General features: G+C 35.8%; 1 protein-coding gene across 9 annotated transcripts in view; it reads right to left on the minus strand.

Moving 5' to 3' along the window:
* LOC106071376 (atrial natriuretic peptide receptor 1-like) overlaps positions 1 to 20,081 on the minus strand; it is a 595,276-nt gene that overhangs the window by 248,665 nt on the left and 326,530 nt on the right. For 5 of the 9 annotated variants that reach the window (XM_056027447.1, XM_056027440.1, XM_056027441.1 and 2 more), the window contains 2 exons: positions 19,669 to 19,941; positions 16,811 to 16,997 (listed from right to left, as the gene is read on the minus strand). The exons of the other annotated variants lie outside the window; for them this stretch is intronic. In XM_056027447.1, the coding sequence (XP_055883422.1) occupies positions 16,811 to 16,997; positions 19,669 to 19,935 (454 nt within the window). In that variant the 5' untranslated portion in view covers positions 19,936 to 19,941. The remainder of the gene's footprint in view (positions 1 to 16,810; positions 16,998 to 19,668; positions 19,942 to 20,081) is intronic. 9 annotated transcript variants of the gene reach the window in all.

Here is a 20,081-nt window from a genome sequence, read left to right on the forward strand (position 1 = left end):
CAAGACAGATGGCCCACTGATTGAATGGTACCACAGAGTGACCTGGCTACATATCCAACGAGCGTGTGGAAAGAGTTAAAGTCTGTCTCTTGTATATCCATACAGGTTTAACGTTTTTAACCCATTGAGAGCTACGTTCGAAACAATAGAGAGAGAGATACCTTCCCCATAAAAATAAACTCAGAAACATATTAAAACGGCAACGATCGCTTTGATCACGATCCCTATTATCGCCTGCCTATGATGATCCTTTTTCTGAATACTTACAACGATCCCTTCGCTATGTATCCAAGATCCAAGAGTATATAGAACAAGTTTTATCAAGAAATATTTTATCCGTGTAAACAATATAAAATGGAACTAGGAAACAGAATTATATATTAAAAAAATTAAAGCGAAACAAAATATTAACGATTTCTTTTTATTTTCGTGGGGGATTTTCAAAATTAAATTAAAAACAGTAGTTTGCTGTATTTATAAATTTTAATTTTTAAGATCCTGCTTATAGTCGAAAGAAATTTCTTTAGGCAATAAAATACAGTTAAGGAGATAAAGAAGAGAAAGTGATGTGGAGAAATGCTGATATGTTTTGAGCCCCCCCCCCCCCTTCACACATACACCAAAACAAAAAGGCAGAAAATAACAATTACCATTATGAGAGACTTTAAAATAGCATATTGAAAGCTCGCGTTTTTTTTTCGCCAACTAGTTTTTAATACAAGACCAAACGATTAAAAGAATGTGGACATTTTAATTTACAGTGCTAAAAAATGGCTTACAAAATTGCGTAAACCTTCTAAGGTACATAAAGCTGATAGACTTCCTATGTTTTGTACACCAGAGACTCTGAAATGCATTATATTTATAGTTGTTTGCCATAGACGGGAATCCCCAATAGGCTCAAGTCTTAATTTGTCCTATGCACGTAAAATACTTTAGTTTGTATATAATATTTAATTCGGTGCCATCAGTGATCAACGCATGAGCTAACCTCCACAGCTTAATCCTCCGCACGCTTCTTAGTCACTGGACCTTTGGGTGGTTCCGATTGGTGGGGTGGGCAAGGAGGAATACGTGACCTGCCAAAAGCAAAACATCGATCACAGCATAGACCAGCTCAGAACATCTGTCCTCAACGCTTCTTTCTCTGGGAAGTGACTAGACAAGAATTCAAACAATGTGGAGGCCCTTTCTCACCCAATTTGAGACTCAACGCTTTTATTAAATCGTTGTTACGGGGGGGTCAAACGCCCCAACATTTCAACCTCCCCCCTCACCTCCCATATGTGAACTCAAGGAGTAGGAGCACGTCTCCTGCCCACTGGGCACTTGTTGCAGTTTCACTAAACAGATATCAATTATTCATGGACGCTCATTGAGTTGACCAGAGAGTTCTTTCCCTTTTACGTTTTACTCTACATTCACGTAACTATCCTCCCAGAGTTATTTCCCTGTCAATTCAAGGAGTAAAAGAAAAACTAATCGTTACCATTTGTTCACTGTTCTAGTTTGTTGCACCATCTGGTCTGTGGTCCTCTCCAGGAGCGTATCAAGGAGTCCGTGGGCCTGGGCTTAAGAAGGAAGTAGTGCCCACCGTACCCAATAAACAAAAAGATAAGGAGTGACCAAAAAATAGTAGGTCATAGTGTTGCTGTGGTCTCGATGGTCCCGGGTTCGAAACCTTCCTGCTGCCATCCCCGATGTCCTTGGGCTACATTGTGATAATGTTACGTTCGGAAGGAACAGCGAAACTATGTCAAACAAAGCAACCACTCATCTATGTAGAAGTACATTTACACAATAAAAAAAAGAAAGAAAGAAAAAAATAAAGAACATAGCAATGTATGCACCACCGTGTACAAGTACCAATATCATTAAACTTAATTTAAAGCTTTAAAGACTTCTTCAGTCAGATAGGTTATGGAATTCAAAGTCTTAAAGACTTCTTCAGTCAAAGAAATCATGGAATTCAAAGTTTTAAAGACTACTTCAGTCAGAGAAGCTACGGAATTCGATGTTTGCACTTTTTAAAAGTGAAAAGTGTTTATCTTTCAATTACTCCTACGTGCCCCAATTAATCATAGACTTTTAGGCATTAAACCCCATCGTGTCACGGTATCCTCATCACTAGCCTATTGCCTTTCAAATACAATATTTACATTTTCAAAAATTAAATAGATTCAATGAATACAGTATAAGGTAATATGCAAATAAACAAATAATAATAATCATTAACATCGTCGTACCACTATCCCATAATGTAAGGAAAGCTGAAATGAAAAAGCAAAGAAAATATGGGGACTTAGGCTTGGAGATTAAGCGGTTATGGAAGTTGTCTAAAATAACCCATTGTTATATCAACCGAGGGGATAATGACAATTGACCTCGCAGATACCTTCAAGGCCCTTGATATCTATAGAAAATTCTCGTTGCCTGTCAGAGGGCGGTACTGCTGCAGACCTGCCACCATCACCAGGACATTCCTCAGTGGAAACTGATAAAGGGACTACAATGAATTTGAATTCCCTTAAACGAAATTCGACCCTGGGAGCGCCCTGGGAGCGCCAGAGAATGAATAATCGTTCGTTTCTAATATAATAATAATAATAATAATAATAATAATAATAATAATAATAATAATGTAAATAGCTTAGCTGACTAGGCTAAATAAAGGGGAAAAAATCAAGGATTAAAATTGTAAACAACACCGGAAGTATTACACAGGCAGGTCCTAATGTTTTTTCTTCTTGATCGAAGTAAAGCATGTGGTTTGTTTTAGCTTTTTTTAAGCGCAATGGAGATCAAGTTCCAATCTTTTTGTCTACATATTAGAAAGTCCCACAAACTGAAATTTCGAATACATTAGTCTTATGAAAGACATCCACTCGTTTTAATAAGTATCATACGTTTTACAGATTTAAAAAAACAACTAAACTAGATAACAATAGAAACACAATATCCGATTCTACTTCATCTCATAAGTCTTCAAATGTGAACACGCTCAACAAAATGTGTGATCTACAGTATTTCGAAATATATAACGATTTTAATAGAGAATGAATGAGAATATACATCTCTAGATAATTATATGGGGTTAACTATGTTGCGCTTCTCAACCTATCAACAACCATATTTCCACTAAGTACACTTTGATTTCAAAAAGCAGCCACTTCTCTGACGGAGGTAAATCTAGCCTGAGCCAGGAAGTCAGAAAGTTATAACCAGTTAGAACCAGTTTGTCAATTAGTTAATAGTGATTTATGATGCGTTTACTAGCTCTTCATATATCGATTCTAAAAAAAAAGTTTTGAAAACTAGTAAGAACTGGTTTTAGAAAAGGAGGAGGGGGAGATATTTAAAAAAAATCAATGTCTCAGCTCATTACATTTGAGTCGATAGGAAATTAGCATAAATTGAACATTGACCTTTCACGCATGAATTGTTTAATTAGGATCAGTTCTAATACTAATGTCTCCAGTAAGGCTCATTAAGCTTCTAAATGTAGATCTTAAATGTCACGAAGTTTCTAGAAACAAATGTTTAGCATTGAAGTCAGCGCTTAAGTTTGTTTGTTCACAAATATCTAAAATTGAAATATGTAATCACTTAGTCAAGATCATTGATTTAAAAAAAAAGTTTTAGCGTCAACATTCACAACATCCACAGAAAACAACATTAACAATGACAACGTTTAAAACATCAACAACATCATATCATCAAAAGCAAACATATTAAATAAAGTAACAGCAGCATCAACAACAACATCGACAATAACATCACCCTATCATCATCAACAACAACAGCAGCACCATTGTGTAAGTGGCAACACCAAGAACAACATCAACATCATCGTCACATTATTAACAAAAACACAAACATAATTAAAACGTTCAACAATGTCAACACCAAGATTAACAATTACGATATCCTTTACATCATCGTCATTAAAATCAACAATCCAAATTTAATTAAAACAGCAACTAGTGTAGGCTCGTGTTCTACTACCTGTATTGAAACTTTTGTCGACAAAATATATTTGAGTTCAATAATCAGACAGACAGTTAGGGACTTCTTTATGTTAAGATAAGAAATAAAATACTTATTATGTAATAAAAATAGTCAAACTGAAAACCCAATGTTGAAGTGCTTAGCTGAAAAATCTGAAAGTATCTTATATTTATAGGGAGCCCAGACACAGAGCCCAGACACAGAGCTAAACAAGTTTAAATAATAAATGACATGCACTCCTGCAGACCTTACCACTTGATCTTCAAATTTAAAAGTATTTGATGAAAAAAACAAAGTCTATTGAAAAGCGTTTCGAATATAAAGCTAAAGGGGAAAGATGTGGAAATTCTTTGGGTAAAAAAAACAAAAGCTCAACTTTTGTGATTACTTTGTTTTTGTAACACTGCAGTGTTAGACCCGGGGGGGGGGGATGTGTACGACATGTTTTCAATTACACGAGAAATAAAAAACTAGTTTGGAAAAAATAAATTATTTTAGAATTTAAATAAAATAAGTTTACGTGGAGGTGTATTGGTCAACTGAATGCACCCCAAAAAGAATGTTTAGTGAGTTCAGGTACAGTGAGCTAAAAAAAAAGCTGATGGTTGTCCTGGCTGCATGAGATTTTTTGTTAACAATGGACAACAGAAACGGGGGTGAAAATTGTATAAAATCTTGCGCTATTTAAAAAATGAAATCAAGGACGCTGGAATTTTTTGATGTCGGATTGTTTTGTTGCAACGTAAAATTAAAATCAAAATGAGAATCACAAAACTAAATTGATTCTTTCAGATAATCAGGTCAAGATGATACGTAACAGAGTTTTATAACCTAATGTCCCTTAAGCGAAAGTTGTAAGGTCATCAAATGTGAAAATCTATATTATGTTTTGTTTATCAATGGTCTAGTCACGTGGTATTTTTGGCTTATTTAGGTCCATGAATGAACGAGTAAACCACATCTCGCTTCGAGCTTCTGCCCAGAAGAATCAAAGAATCGATTCAAGATTGTATTTTGTAATTTGTTCTATCGATACCTAAAGTAATCGAAAAGTAATTTTTTTTTTTCATTGAAAGGGGGAGGGGTAACTCTTGAATACGATTTAATTGCGCAACGTTTGAGCATTGGGACAGAGGCTGAATGAGAGCAGGCTTGAGTTTATACCACATCCAGACGACTTTATGAATGTGGAAACATGGGTTTTTGTTAAGTATGTAACTGAAACAAGTGAAAGTAAAGGGTGTCGGCGGGGGGAGGGGAGTGTGATCTTTACAAGTCTACCAGGCAACACTTCCAGTCCCACCAGTCAATACACTGCAAAGGTTTTATGTTTCTCTCCCAGAGAGTTCGTTGAGTACGAGGTTTCAATGACACAGGGAGTGAGCAAAGCAAATCTACGAGAGAAACAACAAGTTTGAACATCCGCATCAAGTGTTCACTTTTCATTACATGGTTTAGTCGATGGTTTGCAGTACATTATATACAGGCATAATGAGCTGGTCATTATTATATGAGTCATAATGAAGGGTTGATAGCTAACATTCATTATACGAGTCACTAAGAGTTGCTTAGTAGATGGCATTCATTATACGAGTCACTAAGAGTTGCTTAGTAGATGGCATTCATTATACGAGTCACTATGAGGTGCTTAGTAGATGGCATTCATTATACGAGTCACTATGAGGTGCTTAGTAGATGGCATTCATTATACGAGTCACTATGAGGTGCTTAGTAGATGGCATTCATTATACGAGTCACTAAGAGTTGCTTAGTAGATGGCATTCATTATACGAGTCACTATGAGGTGCTTAGTAGATGGCATTCATTATACGAGTCACTAAGAGTTGCTTAGTAGATGGCATTCATTATACGAGTCACTATGAGGTGCTTAGTAGATGGCATTCATTATACGAGTCACTATGAGGTGCTTAGTAGATGGCATTCATTATACGAGTCACTATGAGGTGCTTAGTAGCTGGCATTCATTATACGAGTCACTATGAGGTGCTTAGTAGATGGCATTCATTATACAGTCATAATGTTCAAGGTCGCTGGTATTCATTAAATGCAGTTGTTGTGAATTCTAATTACAAACAAGTCAAGAGTTGTTTGTTTATTTCGTAAAGTTAAAATGCTGACAGCACATAATGACCTGTTGTTGATTGTACAAATGTTGTTACAATCCCGCTAGTCGAGCTTTTGTTACTAAAACAATAAAGGTAACATGTCCAGCTAGGAGGCTATTGTCTAGCCGAAACACATACACATATACAGCACTAATCGTACCATTGATGGCCTTTCTAGACGACGCGTGAACTACAGGAAACGGGTTTTCATTCCACTGCTGGTCTCTCCCTGACCCACTTTAACGGCTAGATAATGATTGTAATTCTCCGTTTTGTGGGCAAGACGAATGAACACAGCTTAATCGTCTCCTAGGACGGGCAAACCTAGTAGATAGAAATCGGAAAATAAAATGCACAAGTGGAAGACCCAGTTGTACCATTCCTCCTATTAGCTTGCTAACTCTTCGTGGGTTCAGGAATTTACTAGGTTGACACTTGGTGGAGGGACGTAGCTAGGACTTTGCCATCTATTGAGCGCCAGGGGGGGGGGGCTTGACCACTTTGGAGGGGGGGGCTCTGCATTTTTGGGTAATATTTAATATTTAATTTAAAAAACACTCGCTAGGAGTCCCCCTCAAGTGGGGGCCCCGGGGGGTTTTCAGTCTCTCCACTCCTACCCCCACCCTAGCTACGCCACTGACTTGGTGGACGGGTTTTTGGAAAGTAAAGTAGAAGGACTCCTTTTAAATAATGAGAAGTAACAAGAAATAAATAGTATGAGAAATTTTTGACCACCATCAGCTTCATAATGGAGAAATCTTTTTTTTTTTTTTGTTACCTGTTTTGTTTCAGGAAAAGTCTCTTAATAAAGATACTTTTACAAAAGTTATTTTAGTCTAGAATGTGGAGTAGACCTAACTGTGGAATTGATATCGCTTTAAGAACCATTTAATTGCAAGAAATAAAAAAAGTTAAACGACAAACCCAAAACCAGACAATCATCTTCCCTGTTTAGATTGATCAAAAAGCAACTATCCCTACAGACAACAGATGTTGACACAAAAATGCCTTGCTGCATCCTCAGCTCCCTGGTGGTCAAGGCAAACGTTGTGGACAGTAAAGAGACTAATTCTTTCGAGCGAGTCGAGGAACTATTAATAAAATTCCATATTTATTTTTTTTTAATTTTAACCCAGTAACAAACAAGAAGGACGAAAAAGCTGAGCCCCTTCATTCCATAGACCATCCTTCTCAAAGCTCTCCCTACGTCATGGAGCCAAGTGCCATGAAACATTCAAAGAACAACCTTTAGCGTAATAATGCTTTATCAAGGAACCAATGAAAGTGAAACTTTAAACTATCTTATTATGTAGTGCATTTAACGTCATTTAGAATGTGAGTTCCTGTAATATATATATATGGTGATTTCTAACAATATTTATGACATATTTAAGTGAATAATAGTTCTCTTTATGATATACTAGACATATGTTACGCGCGACCCGCGGGTCTTTATTTGCGCATTACTTTCGATATAGTCACTGAGAGTGTTTTGTAAGCAATTAAACGAAATAATAATGTAATAAGTAAAGCGAATGTGTCAATGTAAAAATAGTGTGAATAATGCTATCAAATCAATATAGCTAATAGGCTTAAATCCTTTTTTTTTTAATTAAAACATTTGCTTTTGAATAATCTAGTGGATTGGATTTAGATGTATGTTAAACGTAGCTAATGATCCTTTCACGTTATTTTAGTTTCGCTACGAAAATAAAATTAGTTTTGCGAAAATGGTTTACCCAAAGTCGATACATTCTTATCTATTAAAAACGAAAAGAGCGATAGCTTTGTTAAATATTTGGGATTATAAAGTGAACAATTAAACGAAATAATTTTTAGTACGCGATTCATGAATGAATATAGATCTAGGCCTATCTCAACTCGGCTTCGCAGCTTTCGTAAACGAATGTAACTTTAGAAAACCAAATTTGAATGTTTATTTGATCAAAATATGAAATGAATGGACTTTAATTCATATATTTATGTGTTAAAGTATAAAACTATCTGTGCGAAGAGAAGTTTTATCATCTTAGAGTTGGATTAGAGTTTTAGATCTAGGGATGGGATTATAAAGTGAACAATTAAACGAAATAATTTTTAGTACGCGATTCATGAATGAATATAGATCTAGGCCTATCTCAACTCGGCTTCGCAGCTTTCGTAAACGAATGTAACTTTAGAAAACCAAATTTGAATGTTTATTTGATCAAAATATGAAATGAATGGACTTTAATTCATATATTTATGTGTTAAAGTATAAAACTATCTGTGCGAAGAGAAGTTTTATCATCTTAGAGTTGGATTAGAGTTTTAGATCTAGGGATGGGATTATAAAGTAACAATTAAACGAAATAATTTTTATTTAGTACGCGATTCATGAATGAATATAGATCTAGGCCTTTAACTCGGCTTCGCAGCTTTCGTACACGAATGTAGCTTTAGAAAACCAAATTTGAATGTTTATTTGATCAAAATATGAAATGAATGGACTTTAATTAATATGTTTATGTGTTAAAGTATAAAACTATCTGTGCGAAGAGAAGTTTTATCATCTTAGAGTTGAATTAGAGTTTTAGATCTAGGGATGGGATTATAAAGTAAACAATTAAACGAATTAATATTTAGTACGCGACTCATTACGGTATTGTCTAATGAAAGAATGTTCGTCAGGAAATCTGTAGTCACAGATATAAGGAACTAATTTATGTAAAAAATGCTTTTGAAACACAAAATTGAAGGTTAATTTTATTATATAATGAAATCAATGGATCTTCTTTTGTATTTTCATGTGTCAAAGTAAAAAACTATCTGCGCAAAGTGTATTTCTTAAAATTAGATCTAGGTCTAAATCCTTTCTATCTTTTCTTATGTCAACATTGTAGACATGGCCTAGATCCATAAAATACTATAGCTGTAATAGAGTCGGACAACATTATTTTTTTTTTAGGGTCTTACGTTTGTTTTAGGGCTACAATACATACACTAAGGTCTAAGTTGGTACCCAAGAAACATTCCTGCCAAGTTTTATCAAGATTGGTCAAGCGGTTTTGATGTCTATAAGTAACATACATACATACACCACACATTCTACTTTATAATATAGATTCATGTGATTTCTTGCTTGAATATGCAATATTTAGATCTATATGGTTTCTAGTCATATTTTCGATAAAGTAATTGATATGTTTCCATATACATGTATGCGACGTTGTTTGGAGCATTATATTCTCTTTCAAAGAGTTAAAGAAGTCGAATAAAAAATATTTTTTTTAATTAAAAGAAAAATTTTTTACAAGTTATGGAGTTTTAAATCTCAAAAAAAATAATGTCAAGAGATTGAGTTGACCCATTTTATTGCCCATCACGTGACTATAAATACATCCCGACATACTTCAGGAGTATGGGTTGATAGGCAGACCTCCCCAGCCCCTTCTCTATTAACTTCCCTTTCCTTGTTCGTTGTGACGGCAAGTGGGTTAACAGTGACACTAGACCGCGGCACGCCACCCTCGTTGGAGGGCCATCGCCCTGCTGTCAGATTGCTCGCTTTGAAGGATCCGGTAGTTAGCCGCACGGGTTTTCTTGTTTGAGATGTTAAAATGACAAGATCCAGTTAGACCCAGCTAGACGTCTAGATCAATTTTTTTAGTGCTTTTTTTTTTGGAAGGTTGTTAATTATACGCTTCCCACCCCAAACCACACACACACACATACCCCACACAAAATCAGATCTAATAATGTATTGGGATGAGTGGCCGAGTAGCTTAAACCGCTAGATTACCTATCAGTGGGGTTTGAGTTCGAATCACGACTACTGCTGACTTTGTTGAGCGCATGAAGATCTGATGTAACAGTGGTTTAATGGGTGCAAGTTGTCTTTAAGAATCGTGAGTGTTTTGGAAATGGATCTTTCATGAAAAAGCTTTTCAAGAGATGGTAGCTGTGTTCGAGTGATATGCGATGCTTTTTAAACGCATTAAAGACAGATTTAAAACAATTCAAACAAAAGTCTCAGGATACACATAAGAAACCCAAAGCGAAGTCCATCATGAAGACATGGGCAGACAGCGAGAAAAGAACTGAAATTGATCTTTGGTGAACGGACAATGACTTTGTATGGATGTGACAAATATGTAGGTCGCAAGTAGGTCGTCGAAATCACGTGAAGTACTGAATTTTTCCTTAACTATTCGGGTCGAAGACGATTCCTTATTATTAAACTAGATCTAAAATATTTTCAAAGTTCAACAAGCCCAGAGTGTAAAAAGTGGACATTTTTGTTTCAACAAACTTGATTTAGTGGAACAGGAAATCCGAAAGAGACTCTTGTGAATAATAAATCGAGATAGTGATAATCCAAAGATCGATTTGTTCAGCTGTGTAAGCTGGGGGTGGACAGTTGTGACGTCTGCACCGATAACCAGAAGCCCAATATATTTTTATTTTGACAAAGAGGATAGATCCGATGAGACTGGCACTAACCTACTGCATCCTAAATCTACAGCTTCATGAAAGGGGAAAAAAAGAGAGAAAGGCTGTTTAAAGGGAGAGAAGCGCATAGTATTGAGCATAAAATAAACATTAGGAACACAAATATCAAATACTGCTGGAGCTACTGAACTACAGTGACAGCACAACTTTACTACATCGAAATATCTTTCTATCGTATCATCTTAATATCTGGGCCGGCCTTAAGCATAGGCAAACTAGGCAGCCGCTCAGGGCCTCCGATTGGTGGAAGGCTAGCATAGGATTGGTAATGATTGATTAGAGAAGAAATAGAGACTTGTCCTCAATCTTATCATTGGAATACACTAGGTTTTTCATAAATTGCATATTTTAATTTTTTTTATCTTTTTGTTTGTTTATTTTTCTATTTTATTTTATTCACTTCGCATCCAACTCCCTAAGGCCGGCCCTGCTTGTATGTCCGAGTAACTGTGTGCGTGTATTTCATGTGTGTGCGTCCTTGTGTGTGTGTGAGTCTGAGTAAATGTTAAGTGTGTATGATCACTGCACGCCATATTGATATTCCCGAATTCAGCCTCCCCCCCTCCCCCATCTCTTAAGACTGTCAATAAAAACTGTGGACTTTACACTTCACAGCCTTTCACAAGAGAGACATTGATGACATCATTGGAGTCTAATAAAAAGTGTTTCATCTTCAAAAAGCAAAAAAGCATTACACCCAATCTCACACGCACACACACACACACACACACAGACACACACACATATGCTCTGTATGATAGCCATACCAGGTCGTTGCATGGAAGTACACATCTGCTGACAGTGAGCTCCTATTCAATCAAACGGGGGTGTATTTATTAACGAGAAAAGCCTTATTAATTTTTTTAGGAGTTAAAATCTCGTTTCAGAAACAAAACAACCGGCTTGAGGAGTTTTTGAGATTTACAAGAGAAAATAGTGCTAATTTTATCTTGTTCAGGGGCATCCGATTCGCCCCACCCCCTTTTTCTAAAAAAAAAAAAAAAAAAACTAAAACCATGTATTACCAAAATAGTGTACTTACGACAATGAACTTAAGATAGTGTACATACGATAGTGTACTTGTGTTTGCAACAGCCGAAGGACATAACTAACGTGTATATTGCAAATAAAAAGGAAGAGCTTTCTGCTGGGCGTCAAACAAACTTTGTCAAGGCTGTTTGTGTCGTCTGCTGGTTTATGACGCGCTCGCACGAGTTTTGAGCTTCTAGATTTGGTGTAGTCAGGGATGCCTCTTCTGTGTGTGTGTGTGGGGGGGGGGAGTGAAGCATTTAGAAATAGCAAGATTCAGTCATGTATTATGGTAGATAGAAGCCCTGGGAAGGAGTATGTGGAGACCTTTACCTTCTTCAAGTGTTTCAATATAAGTACTTAATAATACGAATTAATAGTAATAATAATTTAAATGTTAAGCGCTGTTAATCTAAATGTGAGGAATGTTTGTGAAAAAAAAATGAAATAGAGTATTTTAAAGATTAATTATCTTTATTATCCATAAGGAAATTTGTCTTACAATTTATACATTACACCAAACAAAACATTTTAATTATAGAAAACCAAAATATACATGATCTAATTTTTAAAAATAATTTTCTTGCTTAACAACGAGGCCCCCTTTGAGGATGAGGCCCTGGACTGCGGCACAGTCCTGCACTTTTCGTGAACTTTTGGACACTGTTTTGTTTTCCAGTTGAAAGTAACATTGACAGATTTCTGAGTCGATCTCCTTGAAACAGTAAGCAGCCGCAATAGTTTAACCAAGTGTTTCCCAAACTTTTTTCTGTAACGGAACACTTTGAGTATTTAGCGGAACACTTTTTTTTTAATTTTATATATAGACTTATTCACGTGGTGGCACACTAATTAATTATTCCAGTAGTTTGTGGAACACTAATTCAGGCTCGCGGAACACTAAGTTTGATAAACACTGGTTTAAGCAATTGTTTCTTTAAGCTTTTGTTGAAGTTATAACACCGCTTGCGTAATCGAAGTGATATAACTCAGGTCTTCATTCGTCTGTAACCATCTGATGATGAGATGACTGAAGTATGCTTTAATATGTTACCACATGCAATTATACACAGCGTAGATTGCACAAACTCGCTTGTAACAAATTATAACGTTACTAGCAAAGAATGTCTAACAATTGATGAGAATGTCGTGATTTTACCTTTCCTCCGCTATTTAGCTTACAACATTTAAATATATTTACTCAACAAATTTCGGTTTTAAAAGAGGTATCTTTAGCTTTCAGATTATAAAGCAATATAACTAACTGCTAAAAAATAGTTATTTAAAACATGCCACATTATCCTAAGATCCTGCCTACTTCTTCTGGGGCTTATTTACTCATTTTATTTCTCTCTTCAGACACTTACTATATAAAGGTTTGCGCCCCTGTAGATGCAAAAAAAAAAAAGTTTTAAAATTTTTTTAGCGCCCCCGAAAGGGGAAAAGACGCTATTAGTTTTTTTGTGAAATATCTGTCCGTCTGTCCGTCACGTTTAAATCTTATAAACTAGAAAAGATAGTGAAAATTCGACATCATAAAGTTTTAGTCCATTCAAAGGTCTGATGCAACGGTTACTTTTTTTATTTTCTAAAGGCGAAAAATCTAATTTTTAAATCACTTACGCTAGTAGTTTTTTTTTCATACAAATACACCACTTTTAGAACTATTATATTATTAATAATAACAAACACGGGAGGCTCTTTAGCAAGAGCAGTAACGGTAGATCACATTTGTAACACATTTATGCAAATGGTTTTAGAATTTTTATTAGAAAAAAATTATTAAATAGACAATGTGCATCCCACGTGTAAAGATTATAATTTAGAATTTATTTATGTAAACAAAAATTTGTATTTAAAAAAAGTATAATTTTGATGGTATTTTTAATGCCATTATTTCCTTTTTTAATTCTTGTTTTTTTAAATTATTTTTCAAATGTCATAAATTTATTTTACAAATACTTAAATTAACACTTCCGTCACATCTTTGGATTTTTGTTTTTTTAAATTTTCTTTTCCTTCGTCTGTTGGATAACAAATATGTGTATCTGAATGTGAGTGAAGGTGAATGTGGATGTGGGTGTTCGAATGGTGTGAATGTGCTTGTTGGGCCAATATTGTGTGTATGTTTCTCCCAACCCTGTGGCTCCTGGCCCAGTGACGGGCTCCTATATCTAGTGTTTATCTCTTGTGTTGATAAAAGAAAGGGGCCTTGCAGAAGGATGGAGGCTGGTCGAACCGGTGACAGAGGTACAATGTCAATAGAAACTAGGCAAGCATTCAAATTAATGTAACACTAGTAGAGAAGGGGAGGGTTGGTTGGAGTCAACTGTAGTAAAAGAGTGGGAGTGAGTACATTCGGTAAAGAGGGCATTGAGGGTCGTTTCCGAGAGGGCCAGTGAGAGGGCCAGTGAGAGGTGAGAGGGCCAGTGAGAGTCAGGTTACAGAGGACGTTAGCTTTGTTTTGTTGGGGGGGAGGGCTAAACGAATGTTCTTGTTACTTTAATGAAAGCTTTCTTATCATATGAGTCTGTGGGGAAATGCTGTTTCCACACGTGGAACGTGGTAACGTGATGACATTCTGATTATAGTAAGGAAGAGCAGAAGTGTCTGTCATATTACAGACACACACAATTTGGATACGATCACACACACACACACACTCAACACAAACAGACATGCGACAAAAGGTATGCAGACATGCAGACACACACAGCTCAAACACATACACACACAATTTTCTGTTCAGTTTTAATTCAAACGTTTCAAACAGTTCAACTGTAATAATCCTCTGATTTAGACATGTCCTATAAAATGTAATAATCCTCTGATTTAGACATGTCCTATAAAATGTAATAATCCTCTGATTTAGACATGTCCTATAAAATGTAATAATCCTCTGATTTAGACATGTCCTATAAAATGTAATAATCCTCTGATTTAGACATGTCCTATAAAATGTAATAATCCTCTGATTTAGACATGTCCTATAAAATGTAATAATCCTCTGATTTAGACATGTCCTATAAAATGTAATAATCCTCTGATTTAGACATGTCCTATAAAATGTAATAATCCTCTGATTTAGACATGTCCTATAAAATGTAACAATCCTCTGATTTAGACATGTCCTATAAAATGTAATAATCCTCTGATTTAGACATGTCCTATAAAATGTAATAACTCTCTGATTTAGACATGTCCTATAAAATGTAATAACTCTCTGATTTAGACATGTCCTATAAAATGTAATAACCCTCTGATTTAGACATGTCCTATAAAATGTAATAATCCTCTGATTTAGACATGTCCTATAAAATGTACGCAATTATTGACATTCAAACAAACCTCAAAGTGTTAAATGTTTTCTACTCATTGTTTTAATAAAATGATCTTCAATGAATCATAAAGATTTAAATTTCTAGAAAGCAAAAGGCCAGATCTGATATAAAAAAAAGCAGCAAAAAAAAAAAGGACCACTGGACATCATCAGTGCCAAGCACCCATCGACCTGACTTTCTCTGTCTGTAGTTTATTGCACCGCTTAATGACCGCATTATTTATCTGGTCAAACAGACGAGACGAAACCACGAGTCTAATTAGAAAACTTTATTGCAGGAGTTTTCCCCTAGGGACGAGCACTGGCTGTCCGTCGTACTGGTCAATTCCTTTTCTCCTCCTTGAAGGAAAGAAAGAAAAGTTGGAGTGAGGTACTGGACTAGGAAGTTGTCAGCAGTCTTGTCATCAACGTCTCAGAAACACTGAGGTCTCTTTTCAGCCATCATTAAGACTACTTGTCAGTCAGAACCAAGATCTAGTTGCTTTGTATGTTTAGACCAGCAATTCACAACAGAGATGTAGGCTATCACTGCTAACATTATTTCAAAATCTTTTTTTTGTTCTTTACGCCTGTCTAGTGTATCGAACTAGATACAAACAAATATTTCATAATAATGATAAGTGTTATGGCACGATTAGGAATGAGTTATTTGTTTCGTAAATAAAGGACGTTTTGACCTAGAGACAATGACTTGACTATTAAAAACATGAACAGGGTTTTAGGAAGAACAGCGGAACGTAAACAGACAAATCTTGACGGCTTTAGAGAGAGGGAAATTTTATGAACGTAGACATTCGATGGTTCCCTTCTTTGTGATTAAACCTCTTGTTCGATATTCGCTATCAGCGTCGACTAACTTCTAGTGTTGGCCTTCACCTGTGATATTGGATTTCGTTATTTGAGTGTTACCTGCGTTTGACTTAGCAGCACGGAAGCGCCTAACATAAGTAATATCTCTTTAAGAATATAAACAACTATATCAAACAAGAGCAATTACTTATGTAATTAGTTTTTTTTAATAACATAAAACAAGTTACTATAGCATACAGGGCCGGTTCTAAACAAATGAAGACCTTGGATAAGATTTTTGTAAGTCCTTTCTTTTAAGAAAATGCATTTAATTAATGCTAGAAAATGCCACACGAGAGTATGTGAACTTTTAACCTTATTTTCTTTTTTTTTAAATATGGTTTTCATTTTTCAGTGTAAGGCCCTGGGGGACTGCACTTTCTGCACTGCCGTAAATCTGGCAATGATTTGACATGTGTTTTTTTATATGTTATATGATTATGTAAACATATACACAAAAATTTAACGAATTTTAGATTTGTTCAGAGGATTTGTTCAGGTGATTAAAATGTCTATGTTTAAATAACGCTAGTAGTAGTAATAATTAACCAGTTCCTGGGTATCCAGATTTTTTGTTTATTTACAGTAAGTCAAATGATAAATAAGTCACAATTACAATAAATACATAACCCATTGTATAAAAAAATCTCTCAATAACGATGGCTCAGTTTAATAAGATATTAGTTAAAGGAAAAGTAATGCTGCAAGAAAAAACAATTAGTAGCATCATTTGAGATCAGTTCAATTCATTTTCCAATAATGGTTGTCAATCGATGAATGAACAATCATACACTCAAAACAATCATACAAAGACCTGCCCCTTTTAAAAACAATCATACCCAGACGTGACTACAATCATAGACACAGTGTGTATCTTTAAGTTACACCCCGGGAGGCCGAGCGCCCACAATTTTGTGTCAAAACCAAACCCCATCCCCCCTCCCCCACAAGAAAAAAACAAACTCACCAGCCCAGTCTCTTGAGACGTCGTTCAGAAGTATTTTGGAAAGGTCTGAGTTCGGCTCCAGTTTGGTAAAAGAGACATCCAATGTTTTCTTTGAGCCTGCTGTCTGTTTCAGTCCGTAGACTATAGACTCGGTCGTAAAGTGACAGAAATCTATGACAAGGTCATCCTGACCTGAACGGGAGTAAAACTGTTTGTGTGGGAAGAAAAAAAAGAAGAAAAGAAGCTTATTTACAATTTAATGCTTTTTGAAATGTGTATAAATACACAATGAAAAAAAAAAAGAATTGCCGGGGGGGGGGGGATTACAGAATGAATTCTTTCAAAACCGGTGCAGACGCAATCAGCAGACGTGAAATATGCCAAGTGCATAAGTGTCAGAACCTAATACCTCCCAGCCTTTGAAATTTCGAGACTTATAAATAGACTCGATCAGCGGGGCCCAACCTTTGACGACTCGGGGGGATCGTATACATTGTGCGACACGTGAGTCAGAGGACGAATTTCCGCAAAAAAATCGTGCAGTGGGGTAGACCCGAGACCTTTCGAGGTCATCAAGCACTGCGAGCAGAAGTACTGAAGGTCAGGAAACTACCGTGTCATTGGGTTTGTGTTTGGCCTCACTGTAAGTCAGTACTTAACGTTTGTTACACGATTCGGCCAATTGAAAGAGAGAAGTGTACAGGCAACATACAATATGAAACATTATTTCATTGTAAACTCGCTCTAAAACTGCACGCTGTTATAGTTTCTTGTGTTTTTTGTGCTGCAAATTGTTTTTGTTGGCATTCCTGATTCCTTTCCAAAAACATGCTTTTTTTAAAACAGGTAAATTCAAGCACACATACACATTGTATTAGTATTGATGACTGTTGAGATAACTCTGTTGCATTTTTGACAGCAAAACAAAAAATGTCTTTGGAGAGTAATTTCTGCCGTTTACATAATGCAAAAGACGTGTGTTCATTAAGTTCGTCCATACGACGGTGTTTAAACACTAATTATTTATATCAAACACAAGGAGGGAGGGAAGATACTTATTGTGTTCACATAAATACAAATTTACATTGCTTAGTTTGGAAACATATGGAATACACACCTTCAAAAAAAAAAAAAGTTTACATACATGTTTTATGTTAAATTTGGTTTTAAAATGACATATGAAAATACTTATTATAAATATTTCAAAGAAATATAGCAGCTATCTATATCTCTCAGGGAAATATTTCATTAGTCAACCAGTTCTGTTGTTGGCCTCCGTCAGCCATGGAACGACTATCGGACTATGGTTCATATTGAAGATCACTCTTCATGTGACTGTAGATTTTTGTTCTGGAGAGACATTTACATCTACATGTTACGCAAGTAAAGGTGGCATTTGCCTTGCGGATAGATGAAGTAGCCATTTCTAGTTATGCTCGCCTTTTCTCCAGAACCAAGGCCAATGCTTTTTCTCTGTCCATAGTTTTCTTTGTCCCCATCTCTCCCCACATAGTGCTGTCTAGGGCTATGTCCTCCCACTAATCAACATGTGTCCACTGCAGGTAGCTTATGTACAATCACATATCGAAGTCAGGTATTCAGCAATCATACATAGAAGATATATATTTATGATAGCTGTATATGTACATATACAGACTGCTTGTCAAGGGAGCTAAACAGCACATAGCTACGTCATGACACACTTATTTCTTTAGATTTCACCCAAATAACATTGTCACATGTTCTTTGATTTTGCTCGGTTCAAGAAAGAAGGACGTCCGACGTAGATTTTAAATGTTGGGTAATAAAAAATGTATTGCGATAACTTCAAAAGATTCAAATCTCAAGAATATATTTTTCAAGGCGGCTTGGACTTCGTTTTAAAATCAACACAACTCCTGAAAATCTATTCAACCATATTTGGTAAGCAGCAGAGAGATTGAAGACTTCCTATGCTATAATATTATAGCGGCAATTGATGTCTATTCCAAACAACTTTTCTCATTTTTCAAGAGAGTAGAATTTGCATTTCTTATCATTTAGGCTGCATGTCATGTTTCTTAGAGAAAGAATTATACAATAGGCTTCCTTGTATGTTGATTATATACAATATAATATTATGGCCAGAAAACTAATAATTAAAATACTTTTTCTTACAAAGTAATAATAATAATTTCCTTTCTATAGTTTAGTTAACAGAGATAATGTAGGCTCAGGGCGCTATAATAACAGACATAAACACAGGTGAATGTTGGTCTAGTTTTAATGTGTCTTTCCAATCGGAAATCCGCGCGTTATTAATACTTTTTAAAGCTTGTACTTAACTCTATGAGGTGTGATTGGATACTAGAATTGTGAGAGGAAAGTTATGTACATATTTTGTTAAGCATTTTTTTAAAACGTATTATGTTGGCTTGTCTGTTCAGCGTTTTAAAAATGTTTTACATGTTTCGGGATTTTCTTTCAGAGTTGAAGATAATCTACATCCTAGTCCAAACCTCCCGCTGAACGACGGGAGATGGCAGCGGGCAGGGTAGGAACCAGGGACCATAGAGATGACCGAACGACAGCCCAGGGCGAATATACTGATCGACCAGGCAGCGTACCATAAGGATCCAATAAAAGAGGAAGATGGAACGGCCCAAAAATGTATGGAGATTTGGAAGCAGACTCCAAGAAATAGTGAAGCCGTGTGGACATTTGGAGAGAGACTCGCCCTGAATGAAACCAGAGCTTCAAAATCGTCAGGAGCTTTGAGCCTAAGCTACGTGCTCATAATTTATTTGTTTAATAAAATATAAACCTTATAAAGACACAGAAAAAGTAACAGTTATACCCAGGATAAACTTAATATAAAATCAACTCAATGAAAGACTCACCAATTTGATTTTGGTCCAATCTCTAAGCTCCATCTGCTTTACGAAGAAATCCACCATGGAGGAGTGATGAATGGGTCCCACTCGAGTAAGCAGGGGGTACATGGACTTTCTCTTGGTAATGAAATCTCTGGCGTTGGCACCGATGCTGATCATGGGAATATTCCAGAACGTTGTTTGTCTAATAATGGGGGCTACCGAGTAGTCGCAGACAGGGCCCAGAAATATGTCCACTTTCTTTTGAATGTAATAGTTAATGGCTGCGTTCATGGGTATCTACACAGATATGTCAATTAAACAAATATGTCAATTAAACAAAATATGTCAATTAAACAAACTAAGTCAACACAACAATTTTGTAGGGTATGTAATATCTAAATTTCAAAACTTTTTATTTATGAATAGTAAGTATAAGA

The sequence above is a fragment of the Biomphalaria glabrata genome, chromosome 4 (assembly GCF_947242115.1).
Source record: "Biomphalaria glabrata chromosome 4, xgBioGlab47.1, whole genome shotgun sequence".
Lineage (NCBI taxonomy): Eukaryota > Metazoa > Mollusca > Gastropoda > Planorbidae > Biomphalaria > Biomphalaria glabrata.